Source organism: Salvelinus sp. IW2-2015, unplaced genomic scaffold, assembly GCF_002910315.2.
Source record: "Salvelinus sp. IW2-2015 unplaced genomic scaffold, ASM291031v2 Un_scaffold2882, whole genome shotgun sequence".
Taxonomy (NCBI): domain Eukaryota; kingdom Metazoa; phylum Chordata; class Actinopteri; order Salmoniformes; family Salmonidae; genus Salvelinus; species Salvelinus sp. IW2-2015.
The window spans coordinates 67,589-78,619 of NW_019944182.1; the positions used below are offsets into that span (position 1 = coordinate 67,589).

General features: G+C 44.9%; 1 protein-coding gene across 1 annotated transcript in view; it reads right to left on the reverse strand.

The window, feature by feature from the left end:
- Positions 1-10,132, reverse strand: part of LOC112074941 (ERC protein 2-like) — a 46,635-nt gene extending 36,503 nt beyond the window's left edge. Inside the window, 7 exon segments of the mRNA XM_070440721.1 lie at positions 860-1,027; positions 2,748-2,780; positions 2,782-2,904; positions 5,458-5,532; positions 7,453-7,719; positions 7,999-8,160; positions 10,034-10,132. Of these exon segments, the coding sequence (XP_070296822.1) occupies positions 860-1,027; positions 2,748-2,780; positions 2,782-2,904; positions 5,458-5,532; positions 7,453-7,719; positions 7,999-8,160; positions 10,034-10,132 (927 nt within the window).
- Between the last annotated feature and the right edge of the window lie 899 nt (positions 10,133-11,031).

Genomic DNA, 11,031 nt, shown 5'->3' on the forward strand with positions numbered 1-11,031 from the left:
CCCATAGAAAATTTGTGGGCAGAACTGAAAAAGCGTCTGCGAGCAAGGAGGCCTAGGAACCTGACTCAGTTACACCAGCTCTGTCAGGAGAAATGGGACAATATTCACCCAACTTATTGTGGGAAGTTTGTGGAAGGCTACCGAAACATTTGACCCAAGTTAAACAATTAAAATGCAATGCTACCAAATACTAATTTGAGTGTATGTAAACTTCTGACCCACTGGGAATGTGATAAAAGAAATGAAAGCTGAAATAAATCATTCTCTCTACTATTTTTCTGACATTTCACATTCTTAAAATAACGTGGTGATCCTAATTGACTAAAGACAGGGAATTGTTACTAGGATTAAATGTCAGGAATTGTGAAAAACTGAGTTAAAATGAATTTGGCTAAGGTGTATGTAAACTTCCGACTTCAACTGTATGTAAGTGTGTGATGCAGAGGACCAGGAGAGAGGGATATGATGTGGACCAAAACAGGACAAGGACCAAATTACATGCAGGGAAGAACATTTTATTAATGACCCCAACAAGATTCTGCACACATCATTAAAACGTAAATATTTTACATCATCCAAGGGTGTACATAGGCATGTGTGGTGTGTGTGTGTGTTTGTGTGTGTGTGTGTGTGTGTGTGTGTGTGTGTGTGTGGTGTGTGTGTGTGTGTGTGGTTGTGTGTATGTGTGTGTGTGTGTGTGTGTGTGTGTGTGTGCGTGCGTGCGTGCGTGCGTGCGTGCGTGCGTGCGTGCGCGTCGCGTGCGCGTGCGCGTGCCGTGCGTGTGGTGTGTGTGTGTGTGTATTTCCCCATATCCATGACTATGCAGAAGGCCCATGAGGTCTGTGTACGGTGTAGCTACCTCTGTCTGCAGTATGGCAGCGCGCTGCTCCTTGGCAGTGAGGGACTCTTTGAGAACCTCTATATGCTGTTTGCAGTCTGAGTTCTGGTTGTTCAGGGTCTCCAGCTTGGTCTGCAGGGCCAGCAGCTCAGACTCCTTCTTGGACAGCTCCTGCTTCAGCTGGTCAATCTGTGGAGGAGAGACACACATACACACACACACAGAACAGGGAGTATCACAACTAGTTATTGTATGAAGTTGACAGCTACTAGTATGATTATGGCAGGTGTGTGCCTGCATTGTGTGTGTGTTTTGTATTAGGTGTCTGTGTATGACTGTACTGAGTGTGTTTTGTGCAGTGGACATTGGACAGAACAGCCCCTCACTGAAACTGACGGACAGTTTATCCACTGTGTTCCTTTCAGCCAGGCTCTCCTCTCATTAAATATGCATTTTGGCCTGACTCCCCTGCATTATTCATGAGGTATACATCAGCCCTATCTATGATTGATGAATAATTGGTTAAAATACAACAACAAACCCCCCGCTGGTTTCAGCCACAAATGGGTAATGTGCGTGTGGAGTTGGATGTAAACTCACGGACACAATTCTACAGATAGGCTAGAGGCTAGACCCTGGGGACGACATGCCCCTTGACATGGTCAGACACCACAGACAGACAGATAGAGGGCTCGAAAGACAAAACACATCTGTTTTACAGACAGGCAGGCTGGCGGACGGAGGGATGGACGGACAGACAGACAGACAAGACAGAACAGACAGACAGACAGACAGACAGACAGACAGACAGACAGACAGACAGACAGACAGACAGACAGACAGACAGACAGACAGACAGACAGACAGACAGACAGACAGACAGACAGACAGAAGGGACAGAGGACAGACAGGCAGGCTGGCGGACGGAGGGATGGACGGACAGACAGACAGACAGAGGGACAGACAGGCAGGCTGGCGGACGGAGGGATGGACGGACAGACAGACAGACGGACAGAGGGACGAACAGGCAGGCTGGTGGACGGAGGGATGGACGGACAGACAGACAGACGGACAGAGGGACAGACAGGCAGGCTGGCGGACGGAGGATGGACGGACAGACAGACGGACAGAGGGACAGACAGGAGGCTGGCGGACGGAGGGATGGACGGACAGACAGACGGACAGAGGGACAGACAGGCAGGCTGGCGGACGGAGTGATGGACGGACAGACAGACAGACGGACAGAGGGACAGACAGGCGGGCTGGCGAACGGAAGGTCGGACAGACAGACAAGGTGACAGACATACAGACAGGGAGGCTTAGAAAGAGGCTGGGAACTTAACCTGACTGTGAGACAACTGACGACAGACTGTATAATATGACTGAGCAAATCAAAGCTGGACCAACTGGATAAGAAGTGATAAGATAAGGGTTAATGAGAAAATGAAACGTAAGCAGTTTGTTGCAGTTGGTTCCAATGGTAATACTCTACTATCAGTCATGCTAGATGGATACAACCATATTGACAAGGCTTCAGAGGTGATCATAAAAGAGAGATTTTAATAACAAAGGAATTATGTTCTTTATTGTCTTCCTCTGCTCTCTCTGTCTCTCTGCTAAATGTACAGTCAGTAACAAATCAACAAGTAAGCGTCTCCCAGTCAGAGAGCTGCCAGCGAAGCACTTCCCTGATGAAATCAGTTAATTTAATCCTAAAGCTAGTTTATTTACAGTCAGCTCTGTTCTGTTCTGTCACTTTGAACCTGCACAGCAAAACCGACATTGTGAGTGGATTATGTTTGGCACATCATACACACAGTAAATGTGTTGTGTGTGTTTGTGTGTGTGCGTGCGTGCATGTGTGTGTGTGCATGTGTGAGTTTGTGTTTTTTCCTGTATATGTGTGTACCTTGGTCTTCATAAACTTGGAGTGGTTCTTGTAAGACCTCCATCTGTTTGATCTCCTCCTCTCTGTCCTCGGTGTTCAGCAAGCCATTAGCCTTCAGTATCTGGATCTCATCCTCCAGGTCCCTGATGTTGCGCTCCAGAGACGCTATCTTGGTGTCCTGGTCAACACACACACACCAGCTGTAAGACTCTATCTTGGTGTCCTGGTCAACACACACAACACCAGCTGTAACGCTATCTTGGTGTCCTGGTCAACACACACATACATACATGCACACACACACACACACACACACACACACACACACACACCACACACACACACACACACACACACACACACACACACACACACACACACACACACACACACACACACCACACACACACACACACACACACACACACACACACACACACACGCATGCACACACAGACACACACGCATGCATGCAGACACACACACTGGCTGTACACTACATCCACACTTAAAAACCAGTAGCAGAACATTTCCAAAGGTTGACCAGTGTACAAAACACAAAACACTTGAAAGAGAGGGGAGAGAGAGAGAGAGAGAGAGAGAGAGAGAGAGAGAGAGAGAGAGAGAGAGAGAGAGAGAGAGAGAGAGAGAGGAGAGAGAGAGAGAGAGAGAGAGAGAGAGGAGAGAGAGAGAGAGAGAGAGGAAATGAGAGAGAGAGAGAGAGAAGAGAAGAGAGAGAGAGAGAGAGAGAAGAGAGAGAGAGAGAGAGAGAAGAGGAAATGAGAGAGAGAGAGAGAGAGAAGAGAGAAGAAAGAAAGAAAAAGAAAGAAGAAAGAAAAGAAAGAAAGAAAGAAAGAAAAGAGAGAAAGAAGAAGAAAGAAAGAAAGAAAGAAAGAAAGAAAGGAAAGAAAGAAAGAAAGAAAAGAAGAAAGAAAGAAAGAAAGAAAGAAAGAAAAAAGAAAGAAAGAAAGAAAGAAAGAAAGAGTGAAAGAGAGAAGGGGGCAGCGAGACAGAGAGAGAGACAGTCAGAGAGTCAGGGTCAGAGAGTAAGAGAGAAAGAGAGAGAGACAGCCAGAGAGTCAGAGATTAAGAGAGAAAGAGAGAAAGAGCTCTTAGAAGTAATAAGGAGGAGAGCCGCTGCAGTATCTCGAGAAAAATCCAAAGCTTCCTCCTCCTTCTCCGCCTGCTGCAGAACCAGCTTTAGCTCCCTCATAGCCTCTCAGTGGATGAATCACCATTTGGAAATACTGAGCAGCACACATCACATCCAGCCTGGGAGAGGGTCCAGCCCAGAAAGAAACGCCTGGAGAAGAAGCAGGAAAAAGGTCCGTTCTGCTCTGTAGTCGTCGCACATCAATGCAGGAGCCAGTCTCTGGACTGCGACTGCGACTCCGGCAGGGTTTTCAAATAAATAATACAGATTAGCCGTGGTCCGTCTCCCATGCACTCCTCCTGCAGAGCACTGAGAAATAACCCCTTTTCTTCTCCCTCTCTCACCCTCTCCCGGCCTGTCCTTCCCTCGACTGGTTCTGAACTTGTGAAATTGAACTAGAACTTTCGCAGGGGTCATCCAGAACCCAGTGGAGAACTAGGAACACCGGCTGCATGAGATGCTCTCGCTATAGGATGACGGAAAAAACAACAGACGGTCCTGATCTAAGGGGTTAATGTGAAGGTGTGAAAGCTGTTATCATGTCCATGTGCCTCGTCAATGCATCACTATCCTCCAATTGCAGCCAGATGCAAGCTACCATAGAGAGAACATAGTAGTACATCAGAACATAGTATAGACAACAACATACCGTAGCTCAATGGGTCAGAGAAGCTATGTTATCCAATTGATTTCACTGCTACAGTAGATCATGCTGATCAAGGTGAGGATGTAATTCTCTCACGCACTCTCTCTCTCTGTCTCTATCCCTCTCTCTCGCTCTCTATCTCTCTCTCAGTCTCGATCCCTCTCTCTCTCTCTCTCTCTCTCTCTCTCTATCCCTCTCTATCTCTCTCAATCTCTCTCTCAGTCTTGATCCCTATCTCTCTCTATCCCTCTCTCTCTCTCTCCTCCCTGTGTTCTGGCCTCAGTGTCATAAACAACCACACCTGRTTCCATGGTACCAGCAAGCTGGCTGTGTGCTCTCCTTGGTGTTTGAGGAGTAAGGTAGAGAGAGAGAGCGAGAGAGAAAGAGAGGGGGCGGGGCTTGGCTCTGTATGCAAATCCAGAGCCTCCAGGAGCCAGCGTGTCATGTGACCATGCGAGAGGAGAGTCACATGACCGTGGTAGGGGATGTTGGGGTTTTGCTCAGCACCAATCCATCTCCATCTGATGTGGTGTGTGAGAGAGTGGCGTGCTGGAGGGCTGTGAGCTCATGCTTTATATTTAGGAGGCGATATCACAGCTCTGCAGCTACAGTAGACTGATGGGCTCTACAGTGGTTCAGTTAGTGCTTTGAATATATTTTTCATAGCTTTTGCATGTTATGTACCTTTGTAACATCATCCACACAGACTAGTCTCACAAGGCCGTACTTCCAAATATCGTCTCGTTGAACAAAGCCTTGGCTTTCGAGGCTATCCACAGACTAGAATCAAAGTGCAATCAAACTAAGCAAAACCGTTCTTCTTAGAACTAATGTGTGCGTACTTCATCTGACCACATGGTTGGTCTCAGTGATGGTGCTAGTCAGGTGTAGCATGATGTACAACAGTACCCATAATGCCCCATGGTTCTTACCTTCATCTCTATGATGGTCTGGAGGGCTTTGGTTTTGCCAGGGTCCTGGTGCATCTGGTTTCTCCTGTGCAGTTCCTGGGAGAACACCAGTTGATATGAAATGGACAAGACAAGCATCAAATGTCGCCTCTCTTAAGACATAGTGCAATTGGCCTGTATTTATGAAGCATCTCAGAATAGGAGTGCTGATCTAGATTCAGATGAACCTTTTAGATCATCATGAATAAGATAACATGGATAAGGGGGACCTGATCCCAGATCAGCACACCTACTCTGAGACTCTTTATAAATATGGGCTCTGAATCTCTCCAAAAGCATCTTAGCAAATACCACAACACAACTTTTCAGTATTTTCAATGGGTAATGACTTAGCTCAGCACTCTAGAGACAGCATTGAAATAAGTTATGTTTATTTGCACTACCATTTACATCAGTCCTATACTTGCCCTGCTGGGGAAAATACTGTACACAATTCAGAGGAGGCTGATGGGAGGAGCTATAGGATGATGGAACGTTATCAAGCACATCAAACATATGGAAAGCACATGTTTGACTCCGTTCCATTTATTTCATTTCAGCCATCCTCCTAAAGCTCCTCCCACCAGCCTCCTCTGACACAGATTGAACACTGTTCCTATCACTTCAGTCAGAGCACAGTAAACAGACAGAAAGACATACAGCATTGCCCTCTAGTGTTGATACGCATACACTTTACCTTAGAAGAAAAAATTGGAAATTGCTTTAAAACCAGCCCCGAACAAATAATATGACTCAGCACAATCAGTAACACCTCAAACACAAGTGAGACCAGTGCCTACAGAGGCTACCCTGACCAGGTGGAATCTACTGGGTCTACTGTGGGCAGATAGTAGGGTGGTTCAACCAATTAGATGCCCTTTAAGTAATGTAACTTAATGGAAAATGTTTTTGATTTCACCTAATTTTTACATTCTGTCATAAAGAGCACGCGTTCATCTTCCTAAAAAACATGTTTTGCCATTTCAAAAGGTTAAATAAATAAATTACTATAGTAAATGCCTATTAAGTGCCAAGTAAAGCAACAAGGTTGACCATAACAGAGTTGACGACTTCATCTTAAATCATCACTAATGCTTGTTGTGTGCTACAGGGAGGGGCAATTGAATGCAAGCTTCACYAAATATTTGAAATTGGTAAAACATTTCTAGCCTGTCTATCTATGGGTAAAAGGATTGACGTGTTCTGCTCAACCCGCTCAGTTTTCCACCACAAAACACCAGAAAATGTCAAAAAAGAGTAGAACAAGCTCACTTGCTTTTACACTATGATAAGATTATTAGATGTTCAATGTTTCTTTTGAAAACATATTTTTTCTAATAAATTGTTTCGCCATATTAAAACGAGAGTTCAGTTCACATGTTTGTTTTCTTCCTTAAAATGAATCACTAATCACATGAAATAAATAACAATCATCACAAATTTCTGTCAAAGCAACAAATAACTAGGGCTTTACAATGATGGTGAAAACTTGGGGTGCACTGAGGGTGCACGGAGGAACATGTCAAAATGCTGAATTTTGCCACTTTAGCAAGCCTTTATTCATATAAAAACTCAGATTTATTGAATTTTCTATGTGGTGTTTGTTAAAGGGAACTTCATAACAGGCCTTTAAAATTCTATATTTGTGAAAAGTTTGAACTTAAAATATCAAAGGGATGCAAAAAGGCTCTCATTTCTTGGAACGACCCAGTAGTTATATAGTTATGTACATTTATTTAGTGGTTGAATAATAGCACTACATTTACTCTGAGTCTACTGTGACCCTACAGTAGCTACAGTATATAGTACTATATGGCCATATGCTAACCATAAGCACTACATAAGTCACGTCACCAACGGCACCCTATTCCCTACATAGTGCGCTACTTTTTGACCAGGCTCTGTTCAAAAGTAGTGCACTACATAGAGACATATAGACTAGGGTGCTATTTGGGACGCACCCATATACTCTTGTACCTCTCGGAGGTGTATGTTCTCCTTCTCCTTCTGATCCAAGATGACCTCCAGGTGTCCCAGCTGTGCCTCGGCCTCAGCGATGCGCCTGGCCCTCTCCTGCTCCTCCTCCTCATTGACCCTGCCTGGCCCCCCAGGCAGACCCTTACTCTGGAGCATTTCCAGCAGCTTCTTGATAGACTCGTCCCTGGCCCCCAGCGTCTGCTTCTGGGTCTCCATCCGCAGCTCCATCTCCTCCAAGGTCTTCCTCAGGAGGAAGAGCTCTTTGGCCTGCAGGAAAGCAAGGAATTTTATGGAATTTTAAATTAAGGATGTCATCATTAGGGCAGCGCAATTCTCGGAACTTTCCCAAAATGTCCAAGTTGGAAGAAAATCCAGAAATCTCCGGTTGGAAGATTCACGGAATTCCTCCAGGGAATAAGAAGTAAATCTGAACTTGGGAATTTTGTTACCAGAATTTTCAACCCTGGTCATAATAACCTGGAACTAATAACTAACTAATTTATTTAATCAGTCATTTATTGTGAATTATTTATTAAGAATCCTTGCCTGCCGGTCGTGCTCGGCCTGCAGTCGTCTAAAGTTCTCCTCGGTCAGTTCGATGTTGGTGTAGTGTTCCCCAGAGCGGCCGCCACTCTCCTGCAGCAGGTGGTTCAGATCCCTCTGGGTCCTCAGCTCATCCTGCAGGGCCTGGATGGTCAGCTGCAGGTGCTGTGGGGGTCACGCACACACACACACATCAAGGAGTCTCAATCTGGTAGGATCACAGCACTTAGCCTAAAATGGATTCAATTAAACTACAGACCCGAAACTGAATACATACTCATGGAATGACATATTCAGACACACATGCAAACTCACACACAAAAAAAACATGTTATAGAGAGGGGGGACAAGGGACATTTTGATGGTCCTGTGGAAAGGAGATATGCATTAGGAAGAACACACACAGAGAAACTCACAAACACACATTGTAATCTATTCATCCTCTGGAGAAGTTACAGCCGAAAGAACTGAGGCCTTACCTGGCTATGGCATGAAAGACACATAGAAAACACACACACACACACACACAAAGTATGGCATCATGAGAAATGATGGGTTGAAGAGGAAGAGAAAATACAACTGTTTTATATACTGTTCATAATCAACTATACGGCTTGTTGCTTTCCATCTTCTGTTACCATTTTTAGGGTGAGTAGTGAGTACTGTAAATTGCTATCTATGTACAGTACTGTATATCAGTCATCTAATCTTTAGGAATGTCTCTCAAGGTTTTGACAGCAGGAATACTAAAAGAGACATTTAAACAAAGCCACCCAGTGAATGACTGAATCTGTGTGTTGCTGGGAGAAACCGATTGTGCAACTGAAATGGCACCCTATTCCAGTAGGAAAGCAAAGGACTTGTAGGACCATGATCCTTCGATAATAGTTTGACGATCATGTCAAGTGTTCATTGTTTAACGGTTGCGTTCAACAGCTTGCACTTTCAAAGGAGGTTGTGCTGTGCTGCTTTCATGTATGATTGTTGCAGCATTATTGATAATTATCTATCATTATTGTAGGGCGGGTGCTGTCCATACAGCCTGAGTCGAGAGCAGCAGAGATCCATGTAGAGCACAGTAAACAATGTTCCCACAGAGCTGGAGACTAACCGACAGCAGTAGACTCAGCGGACTTCTGGGTTCATGCCCATCCATATGCTGTGTGTTAGGGTGGTGTGTGTGTATGTGTGTGTGTATGCGTGCGTGTGTGTGCGTGCATGCATGCATGTGTGTGTGTGTGTGTTAGGGAAAAGCAATGCTCCTCCATTAGACTGCACACACTGCTTCAGGAAGCACACGGGAAAAGTAAAGGGGTACAGTACCTGATAACTAAACGAGTCATAAAAGGAGACTGAGGCTCTGTGACTCTCCCAATATACACGCTAGCATACCACTGTGCACTGATTGGGCCATGCATTCTCAGTGGTATGCTAGTATGGACATTGGAACCTAGCCTGGGTGTTGGAGTTTAGGGGGCAGATAAATACAGAACAAAACACAGTCTATTGTATACTATAGCGTCACAAGGGATGCACACACAGTGCAGAGGAGCAGCCACACCCCTATATGAGAACCACACTCACAGTATGTTGGTCTGTATAGGGGAACATACGAGGAGGATCAGGTGTGCTTGGAGTAAATAAGGAATAGCTGAACAAACAACACTCTGTTAAACAGAGTGTGTAGGGGAAGGGAGAGGGTCAGAGGGTAGGGTGTAGGGAACGGAACAGGCTAGACCTATCACACTCCTTTCGGGTGTGTATAAGAGTCAAATTAGGAGTATGTCCAAAATGGCTCTCTGTTCACAATATAGGCCCTAGTGCACTACTTTTGGCCAGATCCCACAAGCTCTGGTCAAAAGTAGTGCACTATATAGGGAAAAGGGTGCCATTTAAAATATGACCTAGGGGTGTGTGGGGGGGGGGGGCATAGGGTCTCTGGTGGTCACTGAGGAGACACAACGACATCACACTGGTGGTGACTCTATGTTGTACACACACGGCGGCCAGGGCAGCGGTGGCAGACATAGGGACAAACCTTGGTCCTCCTGGCGTCCAGCAGCTGTAGTAGCACGGGCAGAACCAACAGAGAGAACACAGTGCACGGAGAACACAGCATCAGAACACTCGGGAACATGAAGCGCACGTGGAGAACATATGAGCTACTGTAAGAGCTCCCATGAGAAACGTGAGAACAACATGTGAGGAACGTGAGAACAATGTTGTGAAGAACGTGAGAACGTGTGAAGAATGTGTGAGAAACGTTTCAGAATTTTAGCCATTTATTTATTCATCCATCCAGCCCTCAAATCATGTATCACTATTGGATGTAAATGATACAGTTAGGAACCTCACAAACTCACACAAACACATACTATAATCACTCTAAAACATAATGGAAACCTTAATGGAAAGAGTGAAATTGTGAGGTTATTTGATGGTGAATACATTTCGGCATTAAGTCTCACCATATTAATTGATACAAGGCAGAACAAATTCATACTAGTGTGTTATTGTGGGGACGGTTTCCCAGACAGAGATTAAGCCTAGCCCTGGATTAAAAAGCAAGATTAATGAATGTACTTTTAAATCCAGAACTAGGTTTAATCTGGGTCCGGAAAACAGCCCCTTATATCAGGGATAATCAAATAGATTCACCCAATTTTTTCTTGAGTGGATGGTCAGGGGGCTGGAACATAATCGGGGCCTTTCTCCCCCGATTGCTCAGTTTGGCCAGCTCTTGTTGGTTTCCAACTTCTTACAATTAAGAATGATGGAGGCCACTGTGGTCTTTGGGATCGTCAATGCTGCTGAAATGTTTTGGTACCTTTCCCCAAATCTGTGCCTCGAGACAATCAAGTTGTTGAAACATCTCAAGGATGATCAATGGAAACAGGATGCACCTGAGCTCAATTTTGAGTCTCATAGCAAAGGGTCTGAATACTTATGTAAATAAGGTATTTCTGTTTTTGTTTTTTAATACATTTGCAAACATTTCTAAAAACCTGTTTTCACTTTGTCATTATGGGGTATTGT